Here is a 19811-nt window from a genome sequence, read left to right as displayed (position 1 = left end):
GATGCCTCAAAAGCTATTTATGACCCAGATCCCTCTCCCACGAGGTCTCCACAGACTTTGGGCATGCTTTCCACCTTACTGGATCCCACACCTTTCCCTCCACCCCTCAAACACCGATTACTTTTGGAATATCTCTGGAGCTCCAAAACTTGCATTAATGTGTGGCACAGTCCCAGAAGTGGGCATCATTTTCACAGCAGCTGCAATTAATTATGTCAACTTCCTCCAGAACCATGCCATGCAGCTTGCAGGGATTCCAAGAGGGTGGAGTGGCATGTTTTCCCTCTTCAACATGAGTTCTATCCCTTAGTGTTCCTGAGGCTGCATGGCGCAGTCCCAGAAAATGGTGTTTCTGGGACCATGTCACACAGCCTAGGGAGAACAAAAGGTGGAGTGGCCTGCTCCCCTTCTCCAATATGAACACCAAAGCTCTGGAGTTCTACAAAATCAGGAGTCCTGCACTCAGTCATTCAAGTCCTAATCATCTCATGGCTGGACTATTGCAACAGTCTCTACATGGGGCTACCCTTGAAGAGCATTCAGAAGCTACAGCTGGTACAGAGTGCAGTGGCACAGGCAGTGCTTGGGGCCCCAAGGGTTGGCCAAAGTAACACCACTGCTCTGAGAGCTGCACTGGCTGCTGGTTTGCTTCTGGATGCAGTTTAAGGTGTTGATAATCGCAACATCTTGGTAAAGCCTTTTATGGCATAGGTCCAGGTTACTTGAGATTGGCCCATCCCAACCATGCAAGCAGAAAAGGCATACTGCAGGCCCCATCAGCTAGGATATTCTGGATGGTAGAGTCCAGGAGAAGAGCCTTCTCTGCCATCGCCCCTGCACTTTGGAACACCTCGCACCTTGGAGTGAGGTCTGCTCCAACTCTCCCAGTCTTATGCAAGAGCTCTGCCAGTTGTCTTGGGGCTCCAAATAAGAGGCTTCACGTTGGAGATGCTTGGCAGATAAATATCGGATCCCATCAGCTCATCCTACTGCTTCCCTCCCCAACTTTTAGCTATTGTATTTTATATTTTTATATTTTTGGAGTATTTTATTTATATAGTTTTATCTTTTGATATTATAAACTGCCCAGAGTTACCCTGTAGTAAGATGGGCAGCTAATTAATTATTAAATAAATAAATGGTGAGTGAGAGATTGGAGGTTGGGGGTGTAGGCCACTTGCCTTCTGGAGAGCTGCATAAGATAAGTGCATGGTGGGTGATGGGGGTGAAAAGGAAGGCATGGGATTTGGTGGAGTGGCAAAGCAGGTCTAAGGCTGTGGAGAATCTGAGGGACAGGAAGTGCAGCACAGGGTGCCTCAGGATATAGAAAAGAGACTTCTTAAGTGAGGTAATCATGATTTGTGATCATAATGGGCAGATTCTACTACAGTCATAAGTCAAGGTCCACCTGTAATCTAGGCTGACATTTATGATTATGCTAATAAGCTCATCTTGCTTTATTGTACGAAGTACAATAGGTTGTTGTTGTTGTTGTTTGGCTTGAGAAGCATAACTCTTCTCTTAAAATCCAATTGCTGAAAGCTTACTTGTTTTATTATTATCATATCATCCAGTAAGTTCTCATTCATTCATTAATTCATTTGTTCATTTGTTCATTCATTCATTCATTCTAAATGAGTGTCCATCTCAGTCATATCACTCTGGTAGCTAATAGAAAAAGAACCAAGAAAAAAAACAAACAAACATAGGAATTGATATAAAAAAAGAACCAGCACAAGCAAGATACAGGGATAACCACACAATCTGGGCAACAACAAAGTCAAGGGATCAGCTTAACAAATGATGAATATTGCTTTAATAATTTTAGCATTAATCTAGTCTTCTTCAATAATTATAATTAGAGCAATAATTTTTACTCACAAAAAGAGACTGCTGCAGTTACAGATTAAATATGTACTTGTCAGCTTTATATTTTAATCCAATTCATATCTTTTTTCTATGTTACTTCTATTGTATTTCTATCTATCTATCTATCTATCTATCTATCTATCTATCTATCTATCTATCTATCTATCTATCTATCTATCTATCTATATCATCTATATATCTATATTACTCACCAAAGCTATTTCTTTGTGAAATTTGGCTTCCAGACTGGAGATATTTTTAAATGTGTTGACGTAGAAGCCCACGCGCCTAAGTAAAAATGACAGGTAAAGATGACAAGTTTGTAAAGAAAGAAAGAAAAAGTGCTTATTGTATGTGACACAGCATATTTATTCTTATTCAAAGAATCCTGAAAATGAAAAGCACATATAATTTACATATACAACTTGAATGGGCAAACAGCCTCCTTCCTTGCAAATTTCTAGTATGATACTAAGCTTAAGTTAAGCTTTCTCTAAATGCATTTATCTCCATAGGGTAGATCCCTATTGCTTGGGCTTGCTCTACACAATGGATATCAATGAAGTAACTATTGGAAGCACAAGGTTCGCTCTTTTGTTTTCATTATTTTGGCCATTGAGTTAGATCTAAGATGTCTCCAACACTTAATGAAAATACAGTTAAGATTTAGTTTCTCAACAAGCTCCACTTTTGAAGCATGGTTACATAGGGTACAAAGATGCCACTAAAAGATCATAGAGAAACAACAATTTAATTTTTAAAAAGCTTTTGGGAAATAAAAAGATGAAGGACATAACTTTCCAAACAATATACCTTGACCATAAAGATGGTAGTTCTTCTTGCAAATCAGTGTTAAAATCTTCAAATACCTTCTGTGCTTTCTGAAACTCTTCTTCTGCCTACAACAAAGTGAAATACCTAGCAAACTTTTTTTGGGAAAAAAACAAAACAAAACAGTTCTGAACAATGCAACATATGGTGGGATTTCTTTGGGTTTGTTAATCCAGAGGTTAACTATTTTTTCAGATGCTAGGGACCAAACAAAAGGGAAAAGAAAATTAAAGAATCTGCCAATGTCATGACAGCATTAAACCTAATGAGATTTTTCTTAATTTTAATACTGAGATCTAATGAGTTTCCAACTTCCTTACTTTAGATCTGAATGAATTTAAGACTTATTCATTATTGTATGAGGTCAATATTTTAAATTTTTTCTTAAATTGCTGATAATTATTATAAGGGGGCATATTGGAAGCCACCTGAATGTGACTCAGAATGTAAGTAGCATGATACTGGCTTGATTACACCAAACCTAAATTCTAGGGACATCTTACAACCAAATCTTTAAAAAGAAAAAGTTACTGTTGTAAATGAGCTGACTCAGAATCACACCGAATTTGCAATTGTGCATATGTTAGTCACTTATCCCTTCTTTCTGCACCCCTGATCCCTCAAAATAACTGGATGGTAATAAAGCTTTAAAGAGAAACTTTCATTTAATACCTATGGGAACTTTTTAAAAGAAAGCTTACAGCCCTACCAAATGTGATTTTCTTTCTTTCTTTTTTGCAGGCAGAAATCATAGCTGTAAAGGAAAACATTAAGCCTTCTCTTTCCGTGTGCTACTATATTATAAACACTATTCTCTTCACAACAATAACTATTTAAAACAGGTCAGATCAAGAAATTTTGTCTTCTAAGGCTGCACAGCAAGTGATGCTTTTACTTCCATTACCAAAGTGAAGAGCATCCTAAGTCAATCATTTTGAACTCTGATACAGAAATCGTGAAGCACATCTCTATTCCCTCCCTGGCACAACTTTAATTACTTAATCACTTAGTAGGAAAGTAGAGCGAAAATAAATTGACAATTTGCAAATTTCCTCTTTCATGTAAGGGAGATCCAGTGTTCTGTAATCTTATCTGAAAATGGCAAAAAAAATATAATTCATGCTATGCTAAGGTTTTCTGTCATTAATCTCTACAGGTTTTATGAAGTCGTCAATTATATTTGATTTGATATGTGATGGCATTTTGATATTACTCTAAGAACTTTATCAGTTTTCGCTAACATGTTGTCTTTTGTAAGTGTTGGATTGTAACTGTCATACTTTCCCAAGATTAAACAGAGTCCTATTAGCATTAGGATAGAAGATCACAAAAGTATTTCAGCAATGTAGGCTGGGCTGAAAAGTTGAAAAACAAATCAAAAGTTTGTTAAAACTGAAGACAGTAACAAGCTATTTGAACCAGGAGTAAAGCTCCTTTATAATTTAATATATCCAGGAAGCACCACACACAAAATTACATCTGAATCTGTTTAAACTCAGAACTCAGCAATGTGTCATCCACATTCTGTATTGATTTTCAGTGCAATGTTGAAGAGAAAATGCTACTTTATTTCAAAATACTAATCCTAGAGGCATGATCTAGACATCATTGAGGACCCAGATTGTTGGGGGCAATTAAGCTGACTTTGTAATAATGCCGCTTGGGGTGTGTGTGAAAGCCCTAATAAGCAGGCATATACACAGAATGAAGGCTACTGCTAAGCTTGTAAGCCGCCCTGAGTCTTCGGAGAAGGGCGGGATATAAATGGAATTAAAATTAAAACTTTTTTTATCTTAATCATTGGCTATCAATGATATACTATCAATGTACTGCAACTAGTGATATTTAACCTGGTTGGCTTACACTAATCTCTTATTCAATATATGGTTTACTCAAGTGAAGGCTTGCAGTTATCTTCCTGCATTTCTGAATCAATATCCTCCAGAATTTGTCCCTTGGCCTTGACAAGCATCTGCCCAATACTAAGATAACAGTTCTTTCTACCAGTAGTGTTCCTATCTCACCAGCATCATTCCTTGCAATATTGGTGGCCCAAGCAAATGATACGACACAACTTAACAGCATTGAATGTCATTCACTCCCTGCATATCTTATAAAGATTATAATATTGTTCTATCTCTTTCTCTCTCTCACCTTGGAAATTCTCCCTTCATCTTTTCTTTTAGAACTTTGCAAGGCTTCTAGATGATGTCTTGCACTATCATAGTCCACTAGTTTCCTGCTCCGCTTTGCAATGCGATTCTGTAAATAATAATATCCAAGTCAAAAATCCAATCACAATATAATATAAGGTATCTGAAAAGGAACTTTTCTGCTTTAAAAATATTATGAGTTTTCTTCCATCACTTAAAAACTAACCAGGGTGGTGCATGTGAAGTGGAACTAAGGTGACCTAGATTCAAGTCCCTTTTTGTCATTCAGACACCTGAACTATCATTTTCTCTCTCCCTAACATGCCTTGAAAAGTTGTTGTTATGAAATTCAAATGATAAAGAGGACCACAAATGTAGGGTTTTTAAAAAAAAATCCAGGGATATAGACTGTATTTTTCAAATTGAAAACTTGACTAAAGAAAACATACATTTTAAAAAGCTGCAGACTTTGTTTCCCAGCCTAGGCTAAACTTCTAAAACTTCATATCATATTTAACATGCAATTTAAAATTTGATGCCCCAGACTTTAATGAAAACATATGAAATCTTCTCCAAAGATGAAATAAAATAAAATAAAACCATCACTAAAGTATTCGGGTCCTAATTTTCAGCAATGTGTATAAATCAACAAAAATAAGCAAAAGAATACTTCAGCTGTTAAAATAGTACTTTTATTGCTATTACCCATTTGTTATGATTAAAATAGTATTACACATAAAACATGCACAAGAATGGAAACAATAGAATACTCATAATATTAAAAATCAAACATTTAATTCCAAAATTAAACTCAAACAGAGCAGCAGAATGTTTTAATGAAAGGTCTAGGTGTAATAATATGTGGGAATGACCTTGGCAGATAGGAGGAAAAGCCACAGAATAGGCAATGGTCAGAGAAGAGGCAGCTGAGCCCATAGAAAGAATAGAAGCATACCAAACATTTCAGAATGGATCCTACTTAGTTTGGACTGTAAAAATTAGGGAGGAAAAGTGTATTTTCAGACTTGCAACAATTTGTTAATGTAGCCTTGCAATACAGATGGAGCTAGGATATGCTTCTTGCCTTGCTCTACCTCAAAGTGCTGATACTATAAGACAATTTACTACTTGTCAGATTAAAAAAACCCCAAAGACATTAAACATAAAACTCAATGACCAATCTTTGTGCTTGGATCAGGTTGGTGAATACACTCATTAGCCAAATATATAATTAAAAGAAAAGAAAGAAAGAAATGTACTATTCCAAATGTTAGGAGAACATAAAGTAGTGTATGCCTTGACAAAGGTATGTAGTTAACAGGCTAAAGATTTAGTAATCCTAGCACAAAACACTAGCAAATCCCTTTATCAGTTTTGTTCCATTAATGTTCATGACAATCTAGAAAGTTTCTATGCAAAATATTATTAGATAAATCAGAGGAAATGTATAGCAGTCCACATATGGTTTATTTGGACTTAAAACAAGTCATCTTCCATTCACAAAACACCCCCCACCTCCAAAGAAATAAACAGTATATAAATCAGATTGTGGTTTACCATAAAGAAATCCAGATGATTTCAGCTTTGATCTGGCTCAAGAGATAAATGTGATACACCTGGAACTGGTACAAGGGGTCCAGAAATATAAGACTGCTGTGTGAGTGGGGCAGAATCTCTGCTGCAATTTCCCACTCTTTGAAGTCACAAGAACTGAGTGAACATCAGGTGCATTACTAGCCTTATTTAAGTATTTCAAAATTTAGTGACATCTTGTGCAAAGGCAAAACAAAACAATAAAGCCATTTGTCTCCATCCTACCTAGAACCCCCAGTCTTATCAACATTTAATGTTAAGGGTAAGTTTCTAAGGAAACGCCTTTTAGCCAAAGGGATCAATACCCAATTCTCCTTGTCTGTCTTCTGGTAATTTCTTCTGGAAGAAAGCTTTTATAGAGTATTATGATGCATGAATAGAGGCTGGCAAGTCTAAGGCTCAAATGATCTGCTTTCCAAATAGAATATTTTGCTTCTATTTCTAAGTATTTAACCTAAGACACATAGTGGCATGATATACCTTTATATCAGGAAACTGTCCCAAATATGTATCCAAAGTCAGTAGTGACCCGTCTACCAGCTTTTGGTGAAAATCTTCCCAAAGCACATCACATTTCTGTAGAGAAAGATGAAATACACTGAAAATATGGATTAAAAATACATTAACCTATACAAACCCAAATAGGCATTTTTATGAACCCCAAAGTCTGAAATTGAAAGAGAAACTCTGTTTATTTAAATTTTAATAACTCCCACATTAATGTACCTAACATCATCAAAACAGTAATATGGTTCACTGTTTAGGCCTGAATATATTATATATAATTGGGAAAAAAACCTCCTTTCATTTTCCTAAGGAGATCAAAGTTTATTTCCAAAGTCACTTGTTCAAGCATCAAGAGGTACACTGGTGGATGCCTAAAAGCTAAAAAGTTTTGTTGATTATTGTTGCATCAATTCTTTTTTCAGTAAAAATAAGTCGAATTGTCACCTAAGAACTTCAAACATTTTGGCACTATCAATGCTTGGTTGTAAAATGATAGCTAGTCTCTATGAAAATCTGTCAGAAAGCTGATACAAACCACATAGCAACTCAGTAACTCTACAGACATTCTTGATGCAGAACTCAGGCCCAGTTGAAATACAGAAGCAGGATTATATTGCTGCCTTCAGTCTCTTTTTTTTTAAAAAAAATAATTTTATTTAAAATTAAAAATTCAAATGTTAAAACTAATACAAACTAAAAACAAAGAAAAGAATAAAAATATAAGGTACAGAAAATAAAAATAGAGAAATAGAAAAGAAAACAATATAGTAAAAAAAAGAAAAAATATATAAAGCAATGACTTCTCCCTTCATCACAACAAATATAAACAATTTTAGTAATTTATGACTCATCTTAAAATACAACTAATGACCTCTTCTTTCCATAGCTCAGTTCTTATCTATAAACAATTTCTTAAAGTCTCTTTGTTTCAGTCCAGATTGTCAAAAGTTTCAGTCCTGGTTATCAAAAGTTAAGGACTACCAGAGATAACAACATACCTATTTTAACCTTAATCAAAAATAAACCAGCTTTGTATATTTCCCTTCTATTTTTAGCTATCTTGATCTTTAGCACGTTCACATAATGTCCTAAAACTTAATTTCTTTTCATTTTTTTCTCTTCTCACAAAGTTCTTCACATCTTTAACATTTTTTTGAAGTACAATACATGAAAATAATTTCCCTTTGAGATTATTTGAGAAAGATGGGCTGTTCAAAACTGTGCGAAAAAACCCTCAATTAATTAATTAAATATATCTTTTAATTACTTAAATATCAGCCAGTTCCTTTTCTATGCCAGAGGAGCATCTTTTTCTTTATCATTTTGTACCCTATCATTTTTAAGTCTACTTAATTCACTTTCAATTTTCTCAGGTAAAACCTGTCCCTCTACCATAACTCTTTAAAAACATAGTCTATCTATAGAAGCAGACATTCTTAAATTTAACTTCTGAGTTCATTATTCAAAAATATTATTTAGTATGTCCAACGTTAAAATATTTTGCTTCATTCTGATTTAGTAAGTCAAATTTAAATATGCTTCTCTGTTAAGGGTAATCTTTAGTAATCCTTCCAATTCCTAAATCTTTAAACTCACTGGAGACCCCTGTCCTGCAATCTCCTCATAAGGAACAACTATCTGAAGCACTTGTGGGCAATCTCAAGTCCTCTCCTTCAGAAAGGAATTGTGAAGAGCTGGTCTATTTGCTGGCTCTTTATTCTGCCGGCAGTCATCAGTTTAAGTTTTAGTAGAGCTGCTTTCAATTTGCTATTTCTTCTCTAGAAGTCACTACTGGATTCAGTCTCAACGTCTGGCAATTTAATGTGGCAATTAATACACAGGATATCTGGGGTGGAACCACAATGCCCTTTTCTTTGCTTGTAGATGCTTAGAGAATGAGCAGATCAGACTAATAAGGGATTGTTTGCAATATGGGGAAAATACTTGCATGGTATATCTGAACAAGAAACCAAAATCCAAACATGGAAGTAACACAATGGCTTAAAGATAAGAATAAGCCACATAACTGCTGTATAGAATAAAATTAAGGCTCCAGGATAGACCCAACAGTAGAGTGCAAATCTAAAGTTAATGCCATTTCTTATAAAACACAGGAAGGAAGAGTTAAAGTCTCAACATAGATGTACTATAAATTTTCCTTCCAAAATAAAGCCTTTAGGACTGAAAGGACATGAAGGATAGTGGATGGTTCAAATCAGAAAATCTATAATGAGTCACTATAGAAAGTGGTGTATATCTGCTGAGTTATGGACACATATTAGAAAGATCATATCAAGAGGACTCTTCTCTCTTTTGCTCTAGTCAAGACAGAACTTTCAAAAATCTCTGACGTTTATTCACTGATACTCCATGTGTTGAAAGCAACGTGGCAGAAGCCTGTAAATCCTCAGTAGGAAATAAGATCTTAAACTATTCAGAGATACAGAATATACAATGGGCATCAAGCAACTTTGGAGAGAAGGGAGGACTACTGGATACAGATGCAGACAAATCAACCATAATAGCTGCAGACTGTTGCTTTTTTTAAAATGCTCTCATAGAATGAGTCACGAATGGGAAGAGTGACTGCATCAAAGCTATTTAGTAAACACTTGGCTGTGTTTATATGAGTCAGATGCTTGGCCTTCGCAAAGGCATAAAAAGCAAATATTCCATCCACCCATTTGGCATCTGCAGAATAGAGTCTCTGTGGCTAGAAAATTGTGCTTTTATGAAGGTATGAAGATCAGTGAAATATGAGAAAAAAAATCTAAACAAATGAAAGAACCAAACATAAAGAATCCAACACGATAAATGAATATCTGATCACTGTGGGAGTTGCAGAGTAGGATTAATACTGTTCCTACTGGTTAATACTGTGCACAAAGGAGGCATCTGGCCAGAAATTGATATGCTTTGCAAAATTTCGCTAGGCTCTGGGGAGGTAGCTATTCCCAGTGCAAGAGGATAAGCCATGATGATGATTATGATGATTTATATGGGGCAATGAGTTATATAATTCCTCACTTCAGAACTTCAAGTTAAAAAGGATTCCATTATAATGTGAAACTACAAGTAGTGAAAAGGAAGTAAAAGGAATGATCAGAAGTCCTATGTGGGCAAGAAATACAGAAATACTGATCTCTTTATCCCCATGCAGACAGTACTTGGAAGTATTTGCCATTTTGAAAATAAATTTTGCTTTTAGTAGCCCCATGTTTAATCACAGTAGTGTTCAGGGTTACTAAATCAGCACTCACGTTGTCATCAATTTAAAGATTATTGGTAAATAAATCAAAATCTTGGAATTTCCTATAAGTTATCAGGGCTGAATGTCTTTTCCTGAATTAATGAGAACATTTCCTGAGCCAAACAACACTTGACTTGGGCCCTATAATAGGAAGTATCTACAAAATGCTTAAAACCTGAAACTTATCTTTAGTTTTATTTGACATCCTACTGTTATTACTCTTCCTTTTTTAAAACAATGTTTTTTTTTAAAAAAGCTCTTCATTCCTTTCACCTTCATTTCCAAATTTAATTAGTTATTACTTCCACAACTAGTCACTAGACTTTCAACTAGTCATATTGCTTTCATAAATAAAAAAATATTTATTTGTTTTCTGTATTTTGGGCAAAACAGTAGTATTAGTAAATTATTTATTTACTTAGTCATTGCATTTTCTCATCTTTTCTTTGGTATTGTCTCATTTCAGTCCCCTTTCTATTCCTTAGCTGTCAAAATAATTCTCTTCTCACTTTGTTTATGTAATGGTCCTCTTTGTATGACTGTATTTATTTGTGCTCTTGCACAATCTTCAGAGTCTTCCTAGCTTTGGAAAAAAATGTGTTGTATAGACTCTAATACAAATAGTGTACCATCTTCAATGGTACTAGATTGATCTCCAAGCCTTCAAGCAACTCAGGCTCCTATTTTCAACCAAAACCACCAAAAAAGATGAAGGAACCTGTGATCTTCAGGAATAATATTCACAGTGGCTTAAGTGATTTTATGGCACTGAATTGTATCTACTCTTCCAAAATTAGTTGAGGTGCAATAAAAATTAGGCTTTTGCAATAGCAGTTTCTGGGAACTCTTATCCTGCAGGAAATCATTTCAGTTGATTAAAAGCTTAGTTTTAGGCACTGGTTAAAACTCTTCTTTCGGAAGATCAATCATAACATTATTGGAAAGTAAATATGGCTGTATTAATTAATAATTTGTTGTCTTATGCTTTATCATTTAGTTTTATTTTAGTCTTAAATACTTTGCATTCCTTGTAACACAAATTAAGATTTAGTCGGAGCAGATTCACTGAAGTTAAAGATATTTAAGTTAGGCATTGTTTACTTATCACATGAATTTTACTGCGTCTATTCTAAGCACAATTCAGTCTAAACCTTAAATTTCTTATATAAATAAAATAAATTCTTACCTCACCAACCATTTTCACATCTTCCCGACCATACCAATCAGGTTCATATACTTCATGAAGAGACTCTGTAAGCTTTTTGGAAGCATCTTGCATGCCTAAAAGTTTTGAGCACAAAGAGTCTGTTGTTCACAACTGTAATTTCAAGGTTGGATTCCATTTGATCTGCCTTTATCAGTGTCATCTCTGAAGTTCATATACATTCAATAAGGCTACAAAACAGGATTTTGTTAGAATTTATTATTTTGAACATTATTTCAAAAATAATAAAATGATAAAAAATTAGTAGTGATTGATGTCAATAATAAATGAGAATACTGAAAAATGACATGAGTTTGAATATATATAATTACTTCTTATTTAGCTGCTCTGTCTTTGCTTTATTGCCAGTATAAATGGAGTTATGCTTAGCAGAAAATTCATTTATATAGGGTTCTTCTCTTTTTTGCGTATTTTCTGCTGACTCCAGGTTTTGTCTGGATTCCATCATGGAAGAAAACTTTAAATGTAGTTACACACATTGGATGGACAAAGGTAAATAGGTTAAGGAAATAGCTCTGTTGTTTGCTTTCTTTACAATTGCATAAATTGTATTTCAAAACATACAGCTCAAACCTATCTGGTTTCTTTCATGTGGCATTTGATGAAAAATAGCTCTTATAGAATAGAGCTTATAGAAATAGAATGTACTTAGATTTTCAGTAATATAAACCAAGTAGAAAAAATCAAATTCTAAGACACAATTTATTATAGAAAAATTGTCAGTTTAAAAATTGGATCATTTCATAGTTCTTTTAATCTGTTGTTTCAGAAGGATCCCCATCCTTCCTGGATTATCTAAGGGAACACCTGCTGCCAGCGTCAATTTCCCATCGTTCTGTGCGCTCCCACAGGGAGGGCCTCCTCAGGGTACCGCCGGTCAAGGATTGCCGACGGGCAATCCACAGGGGGAGGGCATTCTCTGTGGGCGCGCCTGCCCTATGGAATCAACTGCCAACGGAATTCCGGACTGCCCCCGACCTTCGTTCATTTCGCCGGGACCTAAAAACCTGGCTCTTTGAGCTATCTGGTCTGGACTGAGGGGTTTAATGTTTTTAAATTGTGATTTAATTTTTGCGGCTAGGCTTAATTTAATTTTAATTTTATATTGGATTGTTTTTAAATTTTGCCTTGTAAACCGCCCTGAGTCCTTTGGGAATAGGGCGGTATATAAACTGAAATAATAATAATAATAATAATAATAATAATAATAATAATAATAATAATAATAATAATAATAACCCCTTCATGGATTACTGCCTTGTCGTGGCGAAGGGGCTTGCGTAATTCAATGAAGCTATGAGCTATGCCGTGCAGGGCCACCCAAGACGGACAGGTCATAGCCGAGAGTTCTGACAAAACGTGATCCACTGGAGAAGGAAATGGCAACCCACTCCAGTATCTTTGCCATGAAAACCCTATGGACAGTACCAAAAGGCAAAACGATATGACGCTGGAAGATGAGCCCCTCAGGTCGGAAGGAGTCCAATATGCTACTGGGGAAGAGCAGAGGACTAGTACTAGTAGCGCCAGAAAGAATGAAGCGACTGGGCCAAAGCCGAAAGGACGCTCAGCTGTGGATGTGTCTGGTGGTGAAAGGAAAGTCCGATGCTGTAAAGATTTTTTCTCCATAGGAACCTGGAATGTAAGATCCATGAATCAAGGAAAGCTGGACGTGGTCAAACAAGAGATGACAAGACTGAACATCGACATCTTAGGTATCAGCGAATTAAAATGGACAGGAATGGGTGAATTTAATTCAGATGACCATCAGGTATACTACTGCGGGCAAGAATCCCTCAGAAGAAATGGAGTAGCCTTGTTCTGAACCAGCCCTCTTCTCGCAACCCCTAATTAAAAGAAGAGTCTGGAAAGCGTCCAAGGCTAAAAGGCTTCTGCCAAGATTTAATTACGCAGTTAACAAAAACACAAGAGCTTGTCTTCTCAAGCGGAAAAGTTGCTTTCAGCAACCAGCCCCTCCCCAAACACTTCTTTTATAGAGAGCTCAGGGCGTGGTCTCCCTGTGCCTCCTCCCGAGGAGTCCCATAGTCTTTCTTTGTTTGTCCCTGCTCGTCTGCCTCCTGCGTCGGGCGTCCTTGAACAGGGCCAGCTGTGGGTCATCATCCTCCGCACTCTCGGGCTCACACAGCTGAGAAGAGGTCCCCGGCTGAGGACTCTGCAAAGCCTCCAAATCATCATCAGCCGGTTCGTTTCCCTCCTCCCCCACATCTGAGTCCTCCGATACATCGGACCCGGCTGTCGGACCCACAGGCTGGCCCTGAGTCACAACACTATCCCGCACCGCAGGGCCCTTCCCTCGGGTCTGCCGATCCGGATGCGGTCGGGATGGGAACTGTTCGTGAAAAGCAGTCACCAACGCAGGGGCATGAACGGCGGTCGCGTCTTCCCATGTGAAGTCCTCCGGCCCGTACCCTTTCCACTCGATCAGGTACTGGAAGCGACCTTTCAGCCAGCGGGAATCCCTGATGCTGGCGACCTCGTACTCGGGGGTGCTGCCTCCATCACGAGTTCCTGATGGGGGAGGTTCCGCTTGGCGAAGTGGACAGGCCGGTTGTTCGGGGACCAACAAGGACCGATGGAAGACGGGGTGCACGCGCAGGGAACGTGGCAGAGTTAAACGATAGGCGACCGGGTTGATGACGGCCTCGACTGGGAACGGTCCAAGGTAACGGTGGTCCAGCTTCCTCGCCGGCCGAGTGGATGGTAGGTTCCTGGTGGACAGCCAGACCCGATCCCCCACCGATAGTGGAGGCGTATCCCTTCTCGACCGATCGGCGAACCTCTTGTAGTCGGCCTTGGCCTTCTCCAGCTGCCGTCGCACCAACCGATGGATCGCCTGTAACTCCGCCATGAATTCGTTCGCTGCCGGCTCCGGTGAGTCCACGGGAGAAAGAGGGAAGAACCTGGGGTGATAACCCACGTTGGCCAAGAACGGTGTCATCTGCGTGGAGGTGTGTTGCGAGTTATTAAAGGCAAACTCGGCTATGGCCAAATAGTCCACCCAGTTGTCCTGCTGCAGGTTAACATAGCAGCGCAGATACTGCTCTAAGATGCCGATGACCTTCTCGGTACCCCCGTCGGTCTGAGGATGATGCGCGGACGAGAGGCAAACCTTAATGTCCAACGCCCGCATCAACTCCTGCCAGAAGCGGGCTGTAAACTGGGCCCCCCTATCGGAGACGACCCTATCGGGAAGGCCGTGCAGCCGGAACACCTGTTGGATGAACATGCGACTAGTGGCGCGAGCTGACGGTAAGCCGCGACAGGGGATGAAGTGCGCCATCTTGGTCAACATGTCCACCACCACAAACACTGTCGTGAAGCCGGAGGATGGGGGTAGATCCGTCAGAAAGTCCATGGACACAGCCCCCCAGGGTCTCTTGGGCGTTGGCAAAGGCTGCAGTAAACCAGGCGGGGCCCCTGTCGCTGACTTGGCCTGCCTGCATGGGACGCAGGAGGTGACATAAGACTGGACATCGTGTCGGACTCGGGGCCACCAGAAAGTACGGGAGACCAGGTTCAGAGTCTTGAACAGGCCAAAATGCCCCGCAGCCGGGTTATCATGACATTGGCTGAGGACGAGTCCCCTGAGGGGCCCTCCTGGAACATAGAGCCGGTCACGATAATACAGGAGTCCATCCGTGACCGACCAAGGCGAATCTGGTCCCACCTCTTCCTTCCGCTGAGCCACCCACGCCTCCTGCTGCTGCGCCTCCCGGATCCGAGCCCGTATATCCACCGGCTCCCGTACCGCAGCAAAAGACTCGACGGGGATCACTGTCCTGGGCGGAAGCTTGTCTTCCACTCGGGTGTACTCGGGCTTCCTGGACAGAGCATCCGCTCTCTGGTTGTGCCCGCTTGGTATGTACCGCACCCGGAAGTCAAACCTCGCAAAGAAGAGGGACCACCGGATCTGGCGTTGGTTCAAATTCCGAGCGGTCTGCAGGCTTTCCAGATTCTTGTGGTCCGTCCGGACCTCGATTTGATGCCGCGCCCCCTCCAGATGATGCCTCCAAGCCTCGAACGCCGCCTTGATGGCCAGCAGCTCCTTCTCCCAGATGGTATAGTTGCGCTCCGAGGGATTCAATTTCCGAGAGTGATACGCGCAAGGGAAAAGGGTACCGTTGGGCGTCGCTGCCTGGAGTAACACGGCCCCAATGGCAATGTCGGAGGCGTCCGCCTCCACGACAAACGGCCGTTGCGGGTCAGGATGCTTCAAGATGGGCTCCTTCATGAAGGCGTCCTTCAAAGCTTGGAACGCCTGTTGTTCGGGGGCGTTCCACTGGAACCGAGTCTTCTTCTGCAGGAGCCGGGTGAGGGGGGCTGTCAAGGCAGCAAAGCCAGGGATGAATGTCCGATAGTAGTTGGCAAATCCAAGAAGTCGCTGAACATCCTTCACGCGACGCGGGGGTTGTCAACTCTGCAACGACTCAACTTTACTTGGATCCATGGCGATGCCCTCAGGAGAAATGCGGTGGCCCAAGAAATCAATGGTCACCTGGTAGAACTGGCACTTCTCCAACTTGGCAAACAGCCGATGTTTCCGGAGGCGCTGCAGGACCTGACGGAGATGCTGATGATGCGCTTCACGCGACGGGGAGTAAATCAGGATGTCGTCCAGGTAAATCACAACAAACTGGTCCAACAGATCCCGAAAGATGTCGTTCATAAAATGCTGAAACACAGCGGGGGCGTTGGTCAGGCCAAACGGCATCACCGTGTACTCGAAATGTCCATAGCGAGTACCAAACGCTGTCTTCCACTCATCACCCGGCCGAACCCTGACGAGGTTGTAAGCTCCACGCAGGTCCAGTTTCGTGAAGATCTTAGCCTCCCGGAGTCGGTCCAAGAGCTCGGGGATGAGGGGCAGCGGGTAGCGGTTACGCACCGTGATGGCGTTGAGTTTCCGGTAGTCACAGCAAAGCCGTAACTCGCCCGACTTCTTTTTGACGAAGAGCACGGGCGCAGACACTGGCGAGGACGAGGGCCGGATGAATCCACGAGCCAAGTTCTTTGTCAGGAAGTCCCGCAATGCAGCCAACTCGGGCTCCGACATGGAGTACAAACGCCCCACTGGGAGAGGCGCATCAGGGACTAGGTCAATGGAGCAGTCGTAGGGCCTGTGCGGGGGTAATTGGTCCGCCTCTGACTCGCTGAACACGTCAGCAAAGTCGGACAGTACGGGAGGCAAGGAAACCCCTGAGGAACCCTCCACCTGGCCGGCACAGATATGGCGGGTGTGGTCCACGCACTGCAAACTTGGGAAGGTGACCAAGTTCTGAGACCAATAGATCTGTGGATCATGCGCCCGGAGCCACGCCAGTCCCAAGACCACGGGGAAGTGCAGATCCGAAGTGACGTAAAACTGAATGGCCTCCACATGGGTACTGATGGCCATACACACGGGTTGCGTGGCGGCCGTGATAGGCCCGGACAGGAGCACTCGACCATCGATGGTCTCCACAAGCATGGGCGGATCCACCGGACACTGGGGAACAGCCCATTTGGCCACAAAGGCCGAATCCATAAAGTTAGTGGTAGCCCCAGAGTCAATTAAGGCATGGACCGGAATCCCCTCTGGCTTGCCAGGAAGGATCAGTCGTGCCTCCAAAATCAAATGCCGTGGAGGTTCACAGGCACCGTCGGAACGGCGTCGCTCGGCGTGATCGTTGTGGGTCGCCCGATCTTTCACACCATCTAGATCGGGCTCGGGCCGTTTCCCGATAGCAAAGCAGGGGACTTTCTCGGGGCAGGCTTGGTCACTGACGCCCGCTGATGCTTCTTCGGGCAAGAAGCAGCCAAATGTCCAGGGTCCCCACAGTAAAAACACAACCCCTCCGATCGTCGTCTGTCCATTTCCGTCACCGATAGACGGGACCTGGCGGCACCCAGCTCCATTGGCTCCTCCCTCTGGACTGGGGGCTCACGCACAACAGGGGCGGCAGGGGTCTGTGGGGTGGCACGGCGACTCTTACGCTGCTGCAGCCGGGCATCGATCCGCAGACAAAGATGGATCAGCCCATTCAGGTCTGAGGGAATGTCCACGCGGGCCAGCTCATCCAACATCTCCTCTGACAAGCCATCCTGAAAGGCATCCACGAGCGCAGCCTCATTCCAGGCGGAATCCTGGCTAAGCAGCCGGAAATCGCTGATATAGGCCTGTAGGGGGTGCAGACCCTGCCTCAAAGCTTTCAGACGTCGGGTGGCGGTCTGCGCCTTAATCGGGTCCTCGTACATGAGGCGCATATGGTCACAAAACCCCCCAAAGTTATCCAACAAAGGGCTAGGCTGTGCCAACAGAGGCGTGCCCCAACGAGCTGCATCTCCCGACAGAAGGCTCAACACGAATCCCACCTTATCTCGGTCAGTGGGGAAATCAGCTGCTCTCACGCTGATATAAAGCTGGCATTGTCCCAGGAAGGCAGGAAACAGTTCTGGTTTACCAGCAAATTTATCCGGCATAGCTATCTGACATTTCCTCCTGGGTGGGGGGGCAGCATGTACCTGAGCCTGCAGTTGTGCCACCTGAGTGGCCAGCAAGGTGAGTTGCTGGTTGAGCTGGGCATTCTCGGCAAGAAGCTGCTCCATCGTAGTATTAAGGGGTGGGTGGCTGAAAGCAAACTGTTCTGAACCAGCCCTCTTCTCGCAACCCCTAATTAAAAGAAGAGTCTGGAAAGCGTCCAAGGCTAAAAGGCTTCTGCCAAGATTTAATTACGCAGTTAACAAAAACACAAGAGCTTGTCTTCTCAAGCGGAAAAGTTGCTTTCAGCAACCAGCCCCTCCCCAAACACTTCTTTTATAGAGAGCTCAGGGCGTGGTCTCCCTGTGCCTCCTCCCGAGGAGTCCCATAGTCTTTCTTTGTTTGTCCCTGCTCGTCTGCCTCCTGCGTCGGGCGTCCTTGAACAGGGCCAGCTGTGGGTCATCATCCTCCGCACTCTCGGGCTCACACAGCTGAGAAGAGGTCCCCGGCTGAGGACTCTGCAAAGCCTCCAAATCATCATCAGCCGGTTCGTTTCCCTCCTCCCCCACATCTGAGTCCTCCGATACATCGGACCCGGCTGTCGGACCCACAGGCTGGCCCTGAGTCACAACAAGCCTTCATAGTCAATAAAAGAGTAGGAAAAGCATTACTGGGATACAATCCTCAAAATGACAGAATGATCTCAGTACGAATCCAAGGCAAACCATTCAATATCACAGTAGTCCAAGTCTATGCCCCAACCACCGGTGCTGAAGAGGATGAAATTGACCGGTTCTACGAAGCCCTACAGCACCTTATAGAACTAACACCAAAAAATGATGTCCTTATCATCATGGGGGATTGGAATGCTAAAGTAGGAAGCCAAAAGATAACCGGAATAACAGGCAAGTTTGGCCTTGGAGTGCAAAATGAAGCAGGGCACAGGCTGATAGAATTCTGTCAAGAGAATACGATGGTCATAGCAAACACTCTTTTCCAACAACCCAAGAGACGGCTCTACACATGGACATCACCAGACGGTCAACACAGAAATCAGATTGACTATATGCTCTGCAGCCAAAGATGGAGAAGCTCTATACAGTTAGTAAAAACAAGACCAGGAGCTGACTGTGGCTCAGACCATGAGCTTCTCCTTGCAAAGTTTAGGCTTAAACTGAAGAAAGTAGGGAAAAGCACTAGGCCACTCAGGTATGAATTAAATCATATCCCTGTTGAATATACAGTAGAGGTGACAAATAGATTTAAGGAATTAGATCTGATAGACAGAGTGCCTGAAGAACTATGGACAGAGGTTCGTGACATTGTACAACAGGTAGCAACCAAAACCATCCCAAAGAAAAAGAAATGTAAGAAAGCAAAATGGCTGTCTGAGGAAGCTTTGCAAATAGCTGAGGAAAGGAGGGAAGCGAAAGGCAAGGGAGAAAAACATAGATATGCCCAATTGAATGCAGAATTCCAGAGAATAGCTAGAAGAGATAAGAATACCTTCTTAAATGAACAGTGCAAAGAAATAGAAGAAAACAATAGAATAGGGAGGACCAGAGATCTTTTCAAGAAAATTGGAGAGATGAAGGGAACGTTTAATGCAAAAATGGGCATGATAAAGGACCAAAATGGCAGGGACCTAACAGAGGCAGAAGAGATTAAGAAGAGGTGGCAAAATTACACAGAAGAACTATACAAGAATGAGCTTAACGTCCCTGATAATCACAATGAGGTGGTCACTGACCTCGAGCCAGACATCCTAGAATGTGAAGTGAAGTGGGCCTTAGAAAAGATGAGCAACAACAAAGCTAGTGGAGGTGACAGTATTCCAGCTGAGCTATTCAAAATCTTAAAAGATGATGCAGTAAAAGTGCTACACTCAATTTGCCAGCAAATTTG

The 19811-nt window shown here is 41.8% G+C and overlaps 1 protein-coding gene across 1 annotated transcript in view; it reads right to left on the bottom strand.

Annotated features, from left to right (window-relative positions):
• Positions 1-19811, bottom strand: part of AMPH (amphiphysin) — a gene marked incomplete at its 5' end in the record, with an annotated part of 112510 nt that overhangs the window by 41781 nt on the left and 50918 nt on the right. The window contains 5 exons of the mRNA XM_081346222.1: positions 2082-2157; positions 2683-2768; positions 4855-4962; positions 6927-7022; positions 11390-11484. Coding sequence (XP_081202348.1) covers positions 2082-2157; positions 2683-2768; positions 4855-4962; positions 6927-7022; positions 11390-11484 — 461 coding nt within the window. The remainder of the gene's footprint in view (positions 1-2081; positions 2158-2682; positions 2769-4854; positions 4963-6926; positions 7023-11389; positions 11485-19811) is intronic.

The sequence above is a fragment of the Vipera berus genome, assembly GCF_964194415.1.
Source record: "Vipera berus genome assembly, chromosome: Z".
Lineage (NCBI taxonomy): Eukaryota > Metazoa > Chordata > Lepidosauria > Squamata > Viperidae > Vipera > Vipera berus.
Note: the sequence above shows the minus strand (reverse complement) of the source record. Positions and strands in the feature narration are given on the sequence as shown.